General features: G+C 41.7%; 2 protein-coding genes across 2 annotated transcripts; one reads left to right on the forward strand and one right to left on the reverse strand.

The window, feature by feature from the left end:
• The first annotated feature begins 493 nt into the window (after positions 1 to 493).
• Positions 494 to 8,525, forward strand: LOC311055604 (uncharacterized protein). Its single transcript, XM_084071859.1, has 3 exons — positions 494 to 657; positions 6,461 to 6,583; positions 7,757 to 8,525. Exons 1-3 carry the CDS (start codon positions 606 to 608, stop codon positions 7,978 to 7,980), a joined length of 399 nt encoding a protein of 132 aa, XP_083927985.1. The 5' UTR covers positions 494 to 605; the 3' UTR covers positions 7,981 to 8,525.
• Positions 8,526 to 10,179: 1,654 nt separating this feature from the next.
• LOC311054601 (nuclear factor 7, ovary-like) lies at positions 10,180 to 11,556 on the reverse strand (the record flags this gene model as incomplete). Its single annotated transcript, XM_084070608.1, has 1 exon — positions 10,180 to 11,556. One exon carries the CDS (start codon positions 11,554 to 11,556, stop codon positions 10,180 to 10,182), a length of 1,377 nt encoding a protein of 458 aa, XP_083926734.1.
• Between the last annotated feature and the right edge of the window lie 7,334 nt (positions 11,557 to 18,890).

An 18,890-nucleotide genomic window follows, 5' to 3' on the forward strand; every position in this document is an offset into this window, starting at 1 on the left:
GCCAGGGACCCCCATAAGAGATTTTTACGGCTGTAGCAGTGATTCTCAACCATTTTAATTTCAAGGACCCCCTTGTTGACATGCATCAGAGGCTACGGACCCCCATTTAATGCCATTTCTATCTCTGGGACCCCAATTTATATTGCAAAATCAATGTTGATTTAACTCTGAGAGTATACAAATGGAACGGTTCCATTTGTACACTCTTAGAGTTACAGACCCACAAGGGTCCATTTGGTTTCTAACTAACCACCACTTAGCTGAGGACCCCCTGGAACTCCCTCAAGGACCCCTGGACCCCCACTTTTAGAACCAATGAGCTAAATAGCATGAAGCACTGACGTATTTCTGAGCCAAGTATTATGAACACAGGGCAAACAAACCGTAATAATAAGGGTGTGGACATTTCCCGAAATTCCCTCTCTGACCCTGCCCTGGGTGACGGACGGTGACGTTTCATCAGAGAGATGTGAGATTATAAATAGTGGCACGGTGGAAAAAGTCTGCACAGTTTGACCAGAGTCTAACGGATCAGGCGTCCATCACAGCAACACTTTAGGATTCTTCACGAGTTCCGCAAACCCCCCCCCATCACGTTCTTCAACATGAACAGAATTATTCTTGGCATTTTTGCAGTTGGATTCTGCTTTGAATTTGGTAAGAGGAGAATGAATCAAGTTCGGCTGCTACGTTGGTATGGCTTCAACAAAGACTGCTTTTTTATTCATGTAATTATTAGGCCTACAGATTTCAGAATCAATCCAAACCAATCAATATTGGTCTCTGTTTAAACTGTTGAGGTTATTCTTAACACACTTTATTGCTGTTTTAGTTGATGCTTCCAGGTTTAAAAGAATATTATGCAAATGAAGAATGCTTCAACACTAGAACTAGAAAACATTTTCATTCTAGATGATCTAGATTCTTTGTCATTTATGTCTTTAAGATTCTAGTTTGATCATAGCTATAGTACATGGAAGGCCTATTGAAAGGGGCTACACCATGAATTTAAAAAATAATAATAATATTTAATATCATATTGTTTATGTCCCTCAAACGTTTTTCAAAAGGTTTGAGCCTAAAGCCTCAGATATACTCCAACTAACTTCTCTCTGGCTTATAAAGCACTTTCACCTGCAATACCACATTGTCCTGTTTGGCACGGGCTCTATTGAGCCAGTTTGTATGCATGTTATGTCCTGGTTCTGTGTGGAAAAAGTAGAAAATATAAAATAAAATAAAAAAAGAAAAATATTTCTTTTTTAAAAAAGTTTTTTTTTTTTTTTTTTTGGTTGGAACTGAAAAACGGGAGGAATTGTTCACGCTAGTGACATCACTTGCGAGACCAAATCAGTTTGGCCTGTTTTTAGACCAATTTACAGAAATGCTGTGCTGTGAAAGCCTGAGTGTTCAAACTGGGGTATTTTTGAGGATAGAAGAGAGGTAGGGGAGACCAAAAACACACAAAAAAGAAGAAAAAGTTAAAATTCACGGTGTAGCCCCTTTAACCAGAGCCATAGAGAGTTTGTTTGTTTTAGGACTCATGTTCATAATCTCAGAGCTGCAGAGCAAGGTGCCCGTGGCCGTTATCAGTACAGTATGTAGCTGTTTAAAACATTAAGATAAACGGCTACTGTCAAAGCAAGTTGAAGTGAGGTTAATGTTGTTGTAATGCATCCATGAAGCATTATTATTGGTGTTATTATTGGAGTATTATCTGTGTAGATTTGTTTAGTTGTTCATGAGTGGAGACTATGATCACAGTTTGAGCTTTGGTTCCTGCTTTCCAAGTCACAATGGGACAGCTGGTGGTGGAAAAAGTTCTCACATTTTTTACTTTTAACGTAAAAGTATCAATGCTGCAATGTTGAAATACTCTGTTACAAGTAAAGGTCCGGAATTCTAAATAAGTATTGGTATCGAAATGTACAAAAAGAAGAAAATAGCCTACTCTTTATGCAGAATGTCCCATTGCAAGTTTTCAAATGTATTAAAATCTTTTGAAAATAGCAGATTTGCAAGCATTGTGAGCTTGTAGATCGGCTTTATTCAAATGGCTGTGAAGCGGTTAATGTATGTTTTGTAATAATAATCAAAATCTACAGTAACTAAAGTTTACAAATAATTGTAGTGGAGTAAAAGTACAATATTTGCCTCTGAGATGTAATGACGTAGAAGTAAAGATTTTGGAAATTGGAGATACTCAAGTAAAGTGCAAATACCTCAAAATTGTACTTAAGTACAGTACTCGAGTAAATGTATTTGTTACTTTCCACCACTGTATATAAGTAGTGAGTTTTTGTGTTCCAAAATGATAGGCTACCGTGGGCTGTTACCTTTGTTTCTGTCGCTCAGCAAGGTTTGACCCTTATGGTTACAGTGTAGCACACCGCCTTAACCCTTATGCCTAAACCTTTTAGGCATATTTTACTATTTCACTATTTTAAAATCTTTTTCCAAATAGTATAAAACAAAAAAAGCCTAAAAATACATAAGGGGAAATAATAGTAATAATAAACTTTATTTGTATGGCACCTTTCATGACATGAAATGCAGCTCTCAAAGTGTTTTACAGAGCAAGAATAAAGCACAAGTGCCTTACAGAAAAATCTAAAATAATTGAACAATGAAGCAAAAAAGAAAAGCAAAAGCATAAAACAACATAATAGCAAAAAAGGCAGTGAATCAGGCAAAACGGTGAGGACATGGATAACACAGAAATTAAAAATAAATTAAAAAAACAACTGAAAGCAAGAGTGAAGAAATAGGTCTTGAGCTGTGTTTTAAAGCTATCTACAGAGGCTGCCTGTCTTTGCTGTGATGGGAGTTTATTCCACGCCGTTGGCTCGCAGAAGCAGAACGCTGCTTCACCGTGTTTTTTATATGCCATGAAAGCAGTGGCGTCAGTTCATCAAAAGCTAAGGTATGGCAGGATTAGGGTTGCCATCTCCCAGAGATTAAAATAAGGGACACTCAATTGGGAAAAAATTGCGAGTCAAACGCTCCAAAACCCCCGAAATGCATAGAAAAATATGTATTATACCTATAACACAATACAAACACAATGCATTAGGCTGCTATTCACCATTCGTTTATTTTGGGAGCCAAGGTATGACACTTGCCATACCTTGCCATACCCAATTGACGCCCCTGCATGAAAGGCGTACAGGTTAGGCACAATAGGGTGTTTTTGGCCTTCATCCAAATAAGTAGCAGAGAGATTTGCTCAATGAAAACCCTCGCCCTGATAATGTTTAACTTTCTCCTGACGTTATTATCATTAGACGTATTTAAAGAGTGATCTAATACTATTTTCAGCTTCACAGAGAGTGAGTTGAGTATGATATGCGTGACAGGACAGATAAGACGCCGTTTGCAATGGGCGTCGCTGAGACTGGCATTTAGGTCTTTGTGTTCCAGGTGATTAACGCATTAAGACCGGGTACGCGTCTGTGTCATATTTAAGATGTCTTGGGCTATTCAAAAATAGCAGATATACAAGCTCATAGTGCGGCACCGAGTGCCGCGCTATGAGCTTGTAGATCTGCTATTTTTTTTAAATCGTTATTTTTTTTTGCAAATCTTTGAATATATATATGTTTTAAAGCGAACATTTCTAACTCAAATATTTGCTTCTGGGGGATTCTACAAATGTTTTCTAAATCCCTACATTGCTACAATCAGTGGTTCTCAAACGTTTTCATATCAAGGACCCCCAAAATGACATGTATTTGGCCGCGGACCCCCATCTCAAAATATTTAGTTCCAGGGACCCCCCAGAAGCAAAGATTTGAGTTTACAAATGCTCACTTTAAAAAAATTACATTCAAACATTTGCACATATTTTCCACGATTTTTCAAAAAATAGCAGATATACAAGCTTGTATATCTGCTATTTTTAAATAGCCAAATACATCTAAAATGACACAGATGCGTTCCCAGTCTTAAAGGGTTAATAAGATGGGTGGGACGTCCTGGTACCGCTTGGTAAACTGTTTTGCACTCTTATGATGTGTATGAATCTGGCTGCTGGCCGCTAAACCACTGCATCCTGGTTCTTATCGTCTCTCCACTCAGTCACATGAGATCTAAATGACCTTATCGCGCTGTATGTCCACAATGTGCTTTGTGCTTTTCTTTGATTATTCTATTGAAATATTGCTAAACCGCATACCGTAGGCATAACTGGAAAGGGCATGCATATCTCCGCCTGGCTGGGTGGCCTACCTAGGGCTGTGCAAGAGGCTCTATTCACAGCAGCCATATTTTCACTTCCTTAACAGGTGTTACCGATGATACTAATGAAGGCTCTGTTCCATTTAGTGTAGCACAGTGGTTCTCAGATTTTTCAATTTCCACCACCCCCATAACTCTGAGAGTGTACAAATGTAACCAAATGGACCCTTACGGGTTACACAACCGTAAGGGGCCATTTGGAAGCCCCTTAAGGAACCATGAGGGTCCCTGAACCCACATTTGAGTCCTACTGGTGTAGCAGTGTTTCCAGTGAGTCGACATGCATAATATCAGCACCCTGACTCTGTTTGACCAGAATGGAACAGAGCCTTCATTAGTATCATTGGTAACACCTGTGAATGTCTTCACAATATGGTTGCTGTGCATAGAGCCTAGTCAGGAGTAGCACACGCCAGGAGCTGAGAAAACCGCTTCTACGACATTCGGTTCAACGGTTTCTATCTGTGGCGGAGCAAAAAGTGCGTTTAGCAAAATGGCACGTTTGCGATGTGCTGGTCCAAGGAATCCAGAGAAAGAGACATTGTGATTGTATTACCTATGAACAAAGTAGCCTATACTCCACTGCCTGTGCCATTACTCCACGCATACTCAATACCAGGTGAACTTTAAATCATTGGTTCTCAAAGTGGGGTCCTTGGGGGGGTTCCAGGGGGTCTCCAGCAAAAAAGTGTTAATATAGCATCACAATCGTTTTAACCACTTTGACCTTTTATACTTTGGCTATTCAAAAAATAGCAGATTTACAAGCTCATAGCGCGGCAGATGTAGATCAGCTATTTTTTTTTTATCGTGAAAATATTTGAGAAACTTTGAATATAATATTTTTGGAAGCGAACAATTGTAATCTTTGCTTCTGGGGGGGTCTCTGGAACAAAATATATTGACATGGAGGTCCGCGGCCAGATACGTATCATTTTGGGGGTCCTTGACATGGAAAGGTTTGAGAACCACTGCTTTAAATGACCTAAATGATCACCTTTTATGTCTAATGTACCCATGCCCATGGTACCCCCTCAGTCATGCATGGTGACGATTCTCCTAAATGTCTTTATCCTTCTATTACCTATTACAATTATTGGTTCTATTTCCATCCAACACTAATGGACATATCTATATGGAATGGATGTTTGAGTCATTTATCCCCAAGGGTTATTTGTACCCCTACAGTAGGTGTGCTTGTACCCCTGACCCAGTGGTGGAAAGTAACTAAGTACATTTACTCAAGTTCTGTACTTAAGTACACTTTTGAGGATTTTTTACTTTACTTGCAATTTTCAATACTTTTACTTCTACTCCTCAGAGGCAAATATTGTACTTTTACTCCACAACAATTATTTGAAAACTTTAGTTACTAGTTACTTTTGATTATTACAAAAAATACGTTACCCACTTCAGCCCTATAATACAGAACAAGGAGAAAAGTTACCCACATGTATTCAAAGTAACACAAACATAATTTCATTATACTGCACATCAAAAACATATCCAAACTCAAAAACAAACTCACTTAGAATGGACGCCCACACTGAAGCCTCTGCTGCTGCTCTCTGTACCAGACTTGACACACTGGCCAAACACTTGCTTTTAAAGGTGCATGGGATTGCAAATCATCAAATCAACAGCAGGTGCAACTAGTTGGCCAATTAACTGCTGTGCACTCAGCACACATTGAAGTGGAAACAAAGGGTCCATTTTAGAGGAAAAAACATAAACAATAATACTAAACTTAGAGTTTGGGGAATCTTCTTAACACCTATATCAATTTGTCCATTTGCAAATAGCCAATGCGCCGCCTCGCGACGCATTGTGAGCTTGTAGATCTGCTATTTTCAAAAGATTTGTATACATTTTGAAAACTTGAAATGGGACATCCTATGCAGGATGTCCCATGATGATGAGGATGAGTACTTTTGGTACTTTAAGTACATTTTGATACCAATAACTTTGTACTTTTACTCAAGTAGATTTTGAATTCCGGACTTTTACTTGTAACAGAGTATTTATACATTGCAGTATTGATACTTTTACGTAAAACATTTGAGTACTTTTTCCACGACTGCCCTGACCTCGAACCACCGTCCAAGATTTACACCTTGTTCAAACAGGCCAGAGGTCACCCTGGCAACACAAATATTTGTGTGATAATGTTGAATCACTGTTTTTCTAATTACAACAACACTTTGTCTGTTCTTGTGTCTCACAGTGTATGCTCTGGAGTGCTACAAATGTGGCCTTATTAATGGCGATGACTTGTGCACTGGCATGGCGACCATGAACAAGACATGCTCAGGAACTGACCTTTGCTACAGCGCTGTTGGAAAAGCAGGTAAGGATCTGAGAACTGGAATTGTTGATTGCAACCTGGTAGGAACTAGGAAACACCATAGATGACAGGGAGGCAGCATAAGCACCATAGATTATAGTTCTCAAAGTGGGATCCGGGGACCCCGAGGGGTCCTTCGGGGGGTACCAGGGGTACCAAATCGTGAACATTTGTGCAAACCTTTGAATATGTATTTTTAAGCGAACATTTGTAACTCAAATCTTTTCTTCTGGGGGGTCCCTGGAAGAAAATATTTGAGGTCCGTGGCCGAATACATATCATTTTGGGGGTCCTTGACATGAAAAAGTTTGAGAACCACTGCCATAGACGACAGGGAAGCACCTTCCCTGTCGTCCATATGGTAACAATATGGTTGTGTATATACAGTATATAGTACCTTTATTAGAAGGATAAACCTCTTGAGATGCACCATCTAATTTTCGAGGGGATCCGTAGCACAAATGAACATGCAATACACAAACAATACAACAAGTACATTCATGCAGACAGACAGACAAGACAAGAGCTCTCCCAAAGCTAGCCGCTCCCCCACCCCACGGGTTCAACCCCAAGTAGCAAAATACAAATGGAGACAAAACCCATTAGTACAGGAAAACCATAATACAGACGTGCACATGCAGTAACATGCCAGCTGCATGCTCAATCAGGGTACAGGCGTTGAGCATTATTAAGCAGTATATACATGCACCATAAACCTTCTAAAGAATCTGCTCTTACCCCACATGTGATCATAAATTGGAGGGCCATGGCCATTTGTTTGTTATCAGCATAGGTAATGCCCCTAAACACACATTATGGGCAGTTTGTACTGTGTGCAAAGACTCTGACACATGCCCATGAAATGACGCGATCATGACCCAAAAAAGTCTGTAAGAACTTCAGCGCTGTTACAGTAAATAAACTGAAATAAAGTAAGCATGTCTGTTTTGATGTTTAATATATCACTCATGCACGTCTTCTGTGTCTGTGTCTTTACAAATCCAACAATTTTATATTCACCGTTATTGTCTCCGAGTTTTGGTGTGTATTCACTTTCAACCCGGCGTGCCTACTTTGGGCATGTAGGCTAAAGTGCCTGGTGGGTACGGGTAGACAGTGGTTGGCCCGTGAGTGTGTACTGTAATTTGTACTGTTCCTGTTCATCCCACTCTACAGCTGGGTTCGTGGACATCTGGATGAAGGGGTGTCTACCAAAGGCAGAGTGCAACAAGACAGCCACGTTTAACTTCCCTGGTACCGAGACTAAGATCTACAAGATGACCAGGACATGCTGTGACACTAATCTCTGCAATGCAGCCAGCAGACTGCCCACAGCCACCCTGCTTCCTCTGACCCTGGCCACACTCACCACCATCATCATGGCCAAGATCCTGGTGTGAGGGAATGAGATGTGGATGCGCGTGCGCATGTGCATGTGTGTGCACAGTCTCTCACACACACACACACACACACACACACACACACACACACACACACACACACACACACACACACACACACACACACACACACACACACACACACACACACACACACACACACACACACACACACACACACACACACACACACACACACACACACACACACACACACACACACACACACAAAATGTGTTGCTAATTAAAATGCTCTCAAGCTTGATGTTTGACCAGAGTCTAAATTAACTTTTTAACTTGTCTGTCATGATACTTGGCAACGTGGTTTGACTTGTCTTGATGTTCAGGAACATTTGATGCACACCTTCTGTACATTCCAGAATAATGAAGGATAACTATTAACTAATTAAGGGTAACTAAGGGCTGTCCACAACAAGCACAGATATAACTCTTATTGTGAAAGTCATGACTCTGAGGAAGATCGCAAGATCGAAACGTCAGTCATTTCTTCTTGTACCTGCATCTAAATAAAAGGCTTAACTGTTCGAGTTGCTCCAGTGTTGATCTCTTCTGTATTTCAAAGTTGTTCTAACTCAAGAGGATACCACGACTACAACAGTGGTGAACTGTTGTACAACCATTCAGCCATGATTTATGACACAGATGGAATGTTCTAATTGATATCACAAATTAATTTTAGACATAGGACTTTATTATAACATTGCTGTTAATTAAGCCACAGAAAGTGTACATAACTACAATTCAGAACCAGATACATAACCCTCACAATTTTAACTTAAATAAGTGAACAAATTGTCCAAAACCAAAAGGTGCCAGTACCTGGTTCATCTTAATTCAGGTCAATGGTAATTAAGTTACATTTATAGTGGTTAATGTTAATGTCAGAATTACATGTTTTAACAAGAATCATTGCCATATCTATATGCCATAAAATCCTGTGTATTTCAACATGGCACAAAAGAGACAGGGTAAGGGAAGCGGGTTGCTACTCAAGTCACTAACGTATCTAAATACATTTCAATATTAACCCTAACATTTTAAATTTGCACATACATACATGGAATTTGTCCTCTGCAGTTGCAAGTGCCATGATGATGGCACCTGGGGAGCAATGAGGGGTTAAGTGACTTGCTCAGGGACACTTTGACACAAGACTGGGTAGACCAGTTTCAGATTACACATGGTCCTCCTGTCAGCCCCATGCTAATTCAGAGTGGTTGTCCTGCATTCACACTGCTTTGTCATCATCATCATCATCATCATCATCATCATCAGACTAGGGGTTTGAATACACCATTGATTGATTGATTGATTGATTGATTGATTGATTGATTGATTGATTGAATGAATGAATGAATGAATACTTTATTAGCAGTTAGAAACTTGAAACTTGAAAAAACAGGAGGAAAAAAACGACGCTAAAAGGATAACACAAAAAGCCAGAGGGATCTTGTTTCCATTGTGGTCCATTGTACTCAATGCATCATCGTGACATACAATACTGTACATTACATCTCAGCAACATTACTAAACGCAATGATTGATATATTTACAGGGAACAAAGTGTGTGTGTGTGTGTGTGTGTGTGTGTGTGTGTGTGTGTGTGTGTGTGTGTGTGTGTGTGTGTGTGTGTGTGTGTGTGTAGGGGGGGGGGGCTGAGGACCCCAGTCACATTTGCGTTTTTTGTATCTGACATGGCGCCTCGGACTTGCCGTGCGCTCAAACAAACAGGGAGGCTGGCAGGGAAAGGTGATCTCTGTTGCTGCAGTTACACCTAAAGGGTGGTCAGGGCCCCTGTTCAGTGGGATGTGGAACTCTGAAGTTCACTGAAACATTTTGAGATTCATCCAATGTGGGATGAATGAGTAAGTACAGTAAACGTATACATTTGTCTAATACATTTTATAATAGTTAGACTTCTCAACATTATTACCATTGATTCAAATTCTTAATTACCATTAACATCATTAAAATATATACATGTTATTAATGATAGCATTACTACTTTTACTGATATTTTTTACATAGAACAGAATAGACAATGAACACTATGATCTTTTACTTCATTAGCCTATAGTAAATATGATCCATAACATCATCATCATCATCATCATCATCATCATCATGTCTAACTACGTTGTTCCAGAGTTACACTGACTTTGACCTTCCCTGACATCTTCAGAGGGAGAGGATAAGCGTTATTAATGTATGGAAAGAGTGTGCCAGTGAAAGTGTGAAGGTGTGTATGTGTGTGTTAGTATCAGGATCAGAGAAGGACAGCTTTCCTTCATTCTGGTCCAGCTGGACTCTGATCCTCTGGAGGTTCTGCTTCACTGGGAGATCAGTGGCTGAGCTTGGGCAGAGTGCTGTGTATTTACCTTCTTGTAACCATATAGTCCAGAATTGACCCCCTCTATCTCCCTTCCTCTGGAAAGACTCTGCTAACACACCTACTGACCACTTTGGACATTCTCCGACCTCAACGTCCCAGCTGTGAGTCCCTGAGTTAAAGCCCTCAGAACCCAGGACAAAGGGCACGTAGTCAAACCTCTCTGGGTTGTCAGGAAGCTGCTGTCTCTCTCCCCATCTCACACTGGTCAGATCACCAGACAGGATGCAATCTGGATGGGCAGTGTTGGGGTCCAGAATGACAGGAGTGTAGGAGACAATGTCCTTCATCTTGTTCCAGACTCTGAAGGTCAGGTTGTCCAGGTGTTTGGCCACGTCTATCAGTGCTCCTGAGACTGGCTTTGGGTCCTGCAATGTGGACTGGAGTCTTTCCATTGTGGTCTTGAAGTTCTGCAGGAATGAGATGTCTTCAGCTCTCAGCTCCTCCTCTATGGCTCTGATTATGTCTGAAAGGGTTTTTATGTCTCTGTTCAGACCCTCAATCTTCTCCTTCATCATTTGACTCTTCTGCTGCTCTTCCTCCCTCAATGCTTTGATCCTGGCCTCCTCTTCCTCTTGTAGAAACTTATGAATCTTCTTAAACTGTTCCTTCATCTGCATCTCTGTGTGCCGGGTTTGGAACGTAATGTGTTCTGCTGTTTCGTGAAACTTTGTTTTAAAAGTATTAAAGACCTCCAGTTTTTCTTGTACAGGCTTCAGTGATTTCTGGACTTCCTCCTTTTGATTCAGTGCAACTTCATTGATGAGGTTGAAATTGTGGTTGATGTGTTTTTCTGAATGAAGACACACAAGACACACTGGGTCTTGACATTCCTGACAGAACAGTTTGAGTCTCTCAGCGTGCAGAGTCAGACTGCAGAGATCCTCAGGCCCTGTCGAAGTTCTCTGACGTTTTGTAGCTGGCTGATGTCTCTCCTGTATGAAGGTCTCACACAGTTTCATAAGGTTCAGGTTACAGGGTGGAGGATACATTGAATTCATTTTCTTACAAACTGGACATTCCTTTTTTTTCTTCTCCCTCCACCATTTCTGCAGACAGTCTTTACAGAAGCTGTGGCTACATGACAGGATAACAGGATCTTTAAATATGTCCCCACACACAGTACAGGACAATTCCTCATCTGACAAAGACGACTTGGAAGCCATTGTGTCTCTGAATGAAGCTACAAACACTCTGCTCAAGACAGGAGTTCAGCCAGTCAGTCTTGATAACACTCCACGTTGAATCCTGTTCTTGATAAAGTCCAAGCTGATGGAGTCAGCTAGCCTGGGATCCAGCCTGCTTCACTACGTTCGGCGGATTCTTTTTTCTCACTTCCTTTCTCAGTCTGGAAAGGCTCCTATTTGACTCGTTTTGCAGAACTACAATGGAACTACATATGTTACGTAGGCAACAACAAGCGATTGGATGTTGTTCAAACGAATCAAGAATCACAACGATCACACTGGTGTTCTTGTCCCGCCCCGCACCACAGACCAATCAGAAGCCACGGCTCATTTTCAGCCGTATGGCATGTCCCGCCTCCTTTGGAGATAGGAGGCTTACTAGACTGAGAAACGAAGTGAGAAAAAAAAGCAGCAGGCTTAAGTTGTCTGGGTCAGTATTCCCTCCTGTAGCTGTGAAAGTCCTCCCTCACTGGAAGCGGTGTTTTCTGAGCGTAGTCTTATAAATCGTCTGTCTCTCGGTGTGAGTGGAGTAGGAGTGAGGAGGAGTGTTTCCTGGTTTCTCTCAAGGAAAAGAGATCAAGGTCATGCTCCACTAAATGCCATGACTACCAAACCAACATTCCAAAAATAACAATTTGAAACTATTTGAAACGCTACAATTGTATACATATTTGAACTAAGAAGAACACACATGAACATAATATTAAGGAAGTAGGACACAACATTTTGCGAGTGGAACATAACATTTTGGAAGTGGAACGTATTATTTTGGAAGTGGAACACAACATTTTAAATAGTATGTGAGATGCATGTTACATTCAGGGCTCCCATCCGAAATCACCTGCTGCTTTAGTAGATACTAAACTGTAGGCTGAATATAGCAATACTAGAGTTTCGGGGGGCTACGCCCCCCTCAACCCCAGCCGCGCACGGGGCTTTGCGTTTGTTGGTCCCTCCGTGTCCCTGTCTCTGTATCCGTGTAGCTGCAGCACAGAGTGGGCAGTATAGATGGGGATTATGGCTGTTAGAGGCATGTACGCGCACGGGGCCCGCGTGGGCGTGTGTATATGGGGGTAGACAAATTGTCTAAGTAACATTTGCAAAAAGGGAAAAAAAAAAAAAAAATTGTAAGAAAGTGTAATGTAAAAGTTACAAAATGATGAAAAATAAGTAGAAGAAATTATATTTTGTATGTTTCGCGGACCACCAGGGGGTCCGCGGACCCCCTGGTGGTCCGCGCGGAAATCGTGGGATGAAAATTTCCAAAAGGAAAAAAAAAAAAAAAAAAAAAAAAATATGAAGGTGGTTGCTTGTTTTTCTGAAAGCTGGCGAATGGCAGCCCTTTCTGCAAGATGGCGGCCGCCTGGTGTTGTTGTGATTTGGTCGTGCGCACGTGCTCTCGGTTACACAGCGTTGTACTGGCGAAGTATAGTTCTCGCTTACACAGACATGTCCAGACATGTTGTAGGTCCCTCCGTGTCCCTGTCTGTGTGTCCGTGTAGCTGCAGCACAGAGTGGGCAGTAGAGATTTCTGGCGCAGGCTGTGCAAACCTGGCAACCCAGCGCATGCTGCCGCACGTTACACCAGAAATGGTGCCTGGAGAAAATGGTGACCAAAAAAAAAGTTTGGAAAAAAAGGAAAAAAACCCCGCAGCGGCTGGCTGCTGTTGTGGTGATGAGGTCGTGCGCACGGTAAACGGTACGAAGCTGCCTCCCCTTCCGTTTTGTCCGACATTTGGTGAGTAGAATTAATTATGTTGCGCGGTGGAAAAGGTGTAGTGAGCAGTGAGATGTCCCCTACGCGAGGCGTAAATTCAGCGCGGCCGCCGTGGCGAGTCAGTTGGCGACATGTGGTCGTTGTTTATTCGATAACAGAGCTGTGGGGTGTCGACACCGAGGGTGCGGAAGTCGGTCGCCATTTATATAGTTAGATAGCAATGGTGGTTATACCACCTTCACAATTCAGTTAGTTGACTTGACTGACATTACGGACACACACACGTGCGCGCACACACGCACGCGCGCGCGCACACGCACACGCACACGCACACGCACACGCACACACACACACACACACACACACACACACACAAATTAACATACTTTTCAGATGGTTGACATATTTCTGTATTATAATTTTTTTTTTTGCTATAGGCTCTTCTAATATTTTGATATAGGCTAATGGATTTCTGATTCCATGAGCTGTATCCCATAATAATCAAGATTAAAACAAAAAAAGGTTTGAAATATTTCACTTTATACACAATGAATCTAGAATATGAAGTTTCACTTTTCAAATTATTTTAGGGGGGAAAATTAACTTTTCCACGATATAATTCTTTTTTTGAGATGCACCTGTATAAAACACAAATTCTGTACCAAAACAAAGTATGTGCAGTTAAAAACAACGCAGAGATATATGTTCTTATTGCAATATCCATTTATTGTTCTCATCAGACATGATCTTTACAAAACAGAGGATGACAGGTAAATGTGTTTGAACCTCCCGAAATCCAGAGGGCGACAAACTGCTGCTGCTTTTTTTTATTGACGTCACTCAACTGTGCCTTTGCCTTTGTTCCTTAATAGAAATCTTTTTGAACATGGATTACTGCGGATCACAAAGAAAATCTCTTCTTCAGCATGGAGATATGGAAATGTAATCCATACTGAACATGTAAACATCTACTGTGATACTGCTGTGATGATCAGGGTGATTTTACACATACGGACGGCATTGATGTTCAGCTTGCCGCCATGTATGCCATTATTGTGCCTTCCTCTTCATTTCCATCAATGACAAGCTTATATGCAGTGGTGGAAAGTAACTAAGTACATTTACTCAAGTATTATACTTAAGTACAAGTTTGAGGTCTTTTTTTTACTTTACTGGAGTATGTAACATTTTTAGTGCTATTACTTCTACTCCACTACATCTCAGAGGCAAATATTGTACTTTTACTCCACTACAATCATTTGAAAACTTGAGTTACTAGTTACTTTTTAGATTTAGATTTGTATTACTAAACATACTGTACATTAACCACTTAAGCTAAATTATATATTTATTTCGGCTATTTGAAAATAGCCGATCTACAAGCTCACAATGCGTCGCGATGCGACGCATTGTGAGCTTGTAGATCTGCTATTTTCAAAAGATTTTTATAAATTTTGAAATGGGACATTCTGCATAATGAGCCGTTTTACTTTTGGTACTTTAAGTACATTTTGATGCCAATACTTTTGTACTTTTACTCAAGTAAATGTAGAATTGTAGAGTATTGCTACATTGCAGTATTGATACTTTTCCTTAAGTAAAAGACGTGAGTACTTTTTCCACCACTGTCTTCAGTACATCCACAACACTGCCTGGATGTATGCATGTACCCAATACTGTAGATAAGTAAGTAAGCCTTGCCAAGCCATATGAGGCCCATAGAGGGCAGGAGCCTATATCTCCTGTTTCTGTAGTTTGAGGCAGCTTGACTAACAAGTACACCGCCCTGGACATGATGCCAGTATGTCGCAGGGATAATACTGTAGAGGGAATTAGAAATGAATGTGTTTGGTTAAGGTAGCTATCAGAATTCACCACAGCAAGACGACGACAACAAAACAAAACGGTGGTTGTGGGTTGGTGATGTCGTGAAGTGAAGCTTACGGGGCCATGTCCACGGAAAGCCTTTTATTTTACTTTCTGTTTTTTTTATTTTTTTTAAAGGGGAGCACTTTGGATATCATGTCAGGAGCACTAACACTACACATGCACTGAGCGAAATGCCTGTGAGCGTGTCTCTCCAGCCCTCTGCATAGGAAAGATTCCAGATTATTTTGCGGGGTCCCCAGATGATTAGCTTAATGTGCAACATTGTTTTCTCACTCGACAGTAAACAAACCAACATACAGTATAAGTGTATATAGGGTATCTGCACATTTCCAAAGTTACAATTTAATTACCTTTTAGAGATTTTTTAACACATTGAGTGACAGAGGTTTTATAAAACAGGGTACAGCCAGTGCCAGCGTTTTTATTTTTTACCCCTATTGACGATCTTTTTAGAGCTGCAGAAGCCACAGAGAGGACCCGGATGTGAACAAACGGTGTCTGGGAGATGGCCAAAGGTCCCGTCTAACGACTGGAACAATAAGAGTGACCGTCATGACCGTCATAAGAGTCCCATCGAAAATGGCTTTCCTTTGACCACTGTAAAAAGATATGGAGATATGGACCTTTTTCTCAAATATATTTTTCAAATATTACGCAGTGCGAGGCATGTGAGCTTGTAGTTTGGTTATTTTCACAATAGCTGTGGAATTGAGTCCAACTAAATGTAATGACTACAATTCCAAGTGCTTGTCAGGGTGGAGGTTCCCCAGTTCAAATATGTTTTGTTTTCTTGTTGGGGGAGGGGGTGGGGGTCGTGGCCTTAAAATAAAAGATGTTGGACAAGAGTGGACGCTGAGAAGAGTAGCGGTTCCTATACTAGCACGTCTGTACCATAGAAATGCATGATGGCAGAAAAGTGCTGGAAGCTCAGTAAGTAGTGCTTTCTGTGAACGTGGCCCATAATGAGATGTAGCTCAATCTCTCCACTCTCGCCTGGTTCCACACGGTACAGTACATTATTACATGGTCCATGTCTCCGTCCAGTGCTAATTCAGAGTGGTTGTTCTTCATGCACACTGCTTTATCATCATCATCATCATCATCATCATAGTTACAAGGTCAGTGGCGTTGGTGATGCGTGTGTAAAAAATCATGTTCTCGTTACAAAAAAAAGAAAAGATATTTACAAATCCATACAAACAGGTCTCAGTGTAAGAAAGTGTAAGACACGAAGGGGAAGATAAGAGGTTAATGAGACAGCTTAGGGGAGGTTAGTGTGTGTGCGAGTGCGTGTGCGTGTGTGTGTGTGTGAGAGAAAGAGAGAGAGAGAGAGAGAGAGAGAGAGAGAGAGACACGTGTGTGTAAGTTTGATTGTATGTGTTTGTGTATCACCCAACAGAGGGAGACATTTCACTGAATGATGACGATATTATTAGCAACAACGTGGACTAAGTCAGTGGTTCTCAACCTTTTCAGGCCTGCGACCCCCCCAAAATAATCATATTTGAACGTGGGGACCCCCCATTTTTCAGCGCGAGGCGTTGTGAGCTTGTAGATCGTAAAGGCCTTTAAAAAAGTATTAAAAAGGTCTTTAAAAGCCCTTGAATTGTCAATTCACTATTATCTATTACCCCCCCCCCCAAAAAAACAAATCTTGTGGGGGTCCCGACCCACAGGTTGAGAAACACTGGACTAAGCAACCAAGAGGAGGTGCCGTCATTGACAAAGGGGGGAGGCAGGGAGGGGGGGGGGCAGAATCAAAACCATCATGGACAAGTGGGCAGGGGGGACAGCAAGGGGCGTGTGCAAATCAAAATTGAGCAAAACTGTCACGCTGTGTACGACTGCAGCAGCGCTTTATATGGCAAACCCCATACACTCACAGACAGACATACGTACATATACATATATACAGACCCATCAATAAATACATCTATCCATAAGATCTCCTCCGGGAAAATTAATCACAATAATTACATGAGGAAGTACTCTTCTCAAACCGTTCATGTGAGAGTCTTTAGCCAGGTTGTTATTTTCTTTACTGTGTCGGTGTTTCACTTCCATTCCCAGGTGATCTGTGCTGATAACAGGCAATTCTGAAGTGAAGTATGACATTTATCTAAAAAAAATATATAATCAACAATTGAAATGACATAAACATCAAAGCATCAGTAAAGCAAGACTCCCGGTCCAAAAGATGGTGGCGTTGAAAGAAAAGGTTTGGATGTGTTCGGTGCACGCGTTACACGTAGCTACTGTACGCGTCGGTGTCGTGGAAAACGGCCGATCTGCGAGCTCACAACGCATCGCGCTGCGACGCGATGTGAGCTTGCAGATCTGCTGTTTTTCGGTATGCGTCACCCGCGTATAAATACGGATCAATTTCATGGGCTCACGTGTCTTGTCTTGTCTTGTCTTGTCTTCACTTGTAAGCTCTTCGTTTCGCCACTTATCTAATCTGCTTACGTCTCCCTGTCGACTTGGCAACCGTTGGCAACCGTCGGAGATCAAAACAAAGCCCTAAAAAAGATGCGAGCTCATTTACTGTATCGTGTCCGTACTTTGATCCCGTTAGTCCGCTGTGTGATGTGAACCACATCCTTTGATCCTAGTCGACCCCGTGCAGAGCTGACTAAGAGCCCAATAACTCCGACGACTCTGTGTGTGTGTGTGTGTGTGTGTGTGTGTGTGTGTGTGTGTGTGTGTGCGCGTGTGTGTGTGCATGTGTCAAAGAGTATCCATAAGAGTATCCATGAGTTCCTGTTCATGTGTGAGAGACATAATGTGTAAGAAACGCATGTCTTGTCATTCTATGTTCCTTGTCGATTAGTCATACCAGTGTTTTTATTATCATCTCCACTGGTCCGAGACGGCCCCCCTTTCACAGCAGACGCACAAACTCTGTGACACGGAGTCAGCAAAGACAGTGATATCGCCACGGTCGGCTCTCCGAAATTCCTATCTTCGGGAGAAGAACATAAACCAGGACACTGAACGAACACGTAACGCTGGGTGATGCTGCTTTTGTCCCTTGCGTATTATAGCGTGCCGTTGACGATGAAATGTTGCGACAGCAATACGTTCAGAAAAAAAGAATAGTCCCAGAACAAAAATAAGAAGAAACCACAAAAAAGAACAGCGACAAAAAGGTGTAGAGAAAAGCTAGGACATACCTACCGCTGTAGGGAATGTTCACCTAAAGCCTGAGTTATACTTGGTTGTGCACACGAAATAGCCGATTTACAAGTTCTGTAAATTGAACTTGTAAACTTGTGAATCTTGTAAGAACTTGTCAAATCTGCTATTTCCGGTGGGCGCAACTAAGTATAAATCACACGTAACAGTGTGGGGAAGGTTCCCCATAACACTGTCGGGATTGTTCCACTTTTGGGAGCTTGTCAAAGTCGCTATCCTTTCCTGGGACAGTCCCAGTAAAGAGAGAGGTCTTTTTTTTATGTTTGTTGAAAGTTTTTCCTATCGGTTCCCCGGAGATGTTGGGATTTAGGAGAGGTACAAGGGAATGTGTGTGTGTGTGTGTGTGTGTGTGTGTGTGTGTGTGTGTGTGTGTGTGTGTGTGTGTGTGTGTGTGTGTGTGTGTGTGTGCGTGTGCATGTGCATGTGCATGTGCATGTGAAAGTCGAGGTCTAGACCTGCGTGGAATACGAGCGGTGGAGCGTGGCGTGGCGTCCGGACGGGTGCGCCGCGC

The sequence above is a fragment of the Gymnoscopelus microlampas genome, assembly GCF_963454915.1.
Source record: "Gymnoscopelus microlampas genome assembly, chromosome: 11".
Classification (NCBI taxonomy): Eukaryota; Metazoa; Chordata; class Actinopteri; order Myctophiformes; family Myctophidae; genus Gymnoscopelus; species Gymnoscopelus microlampas.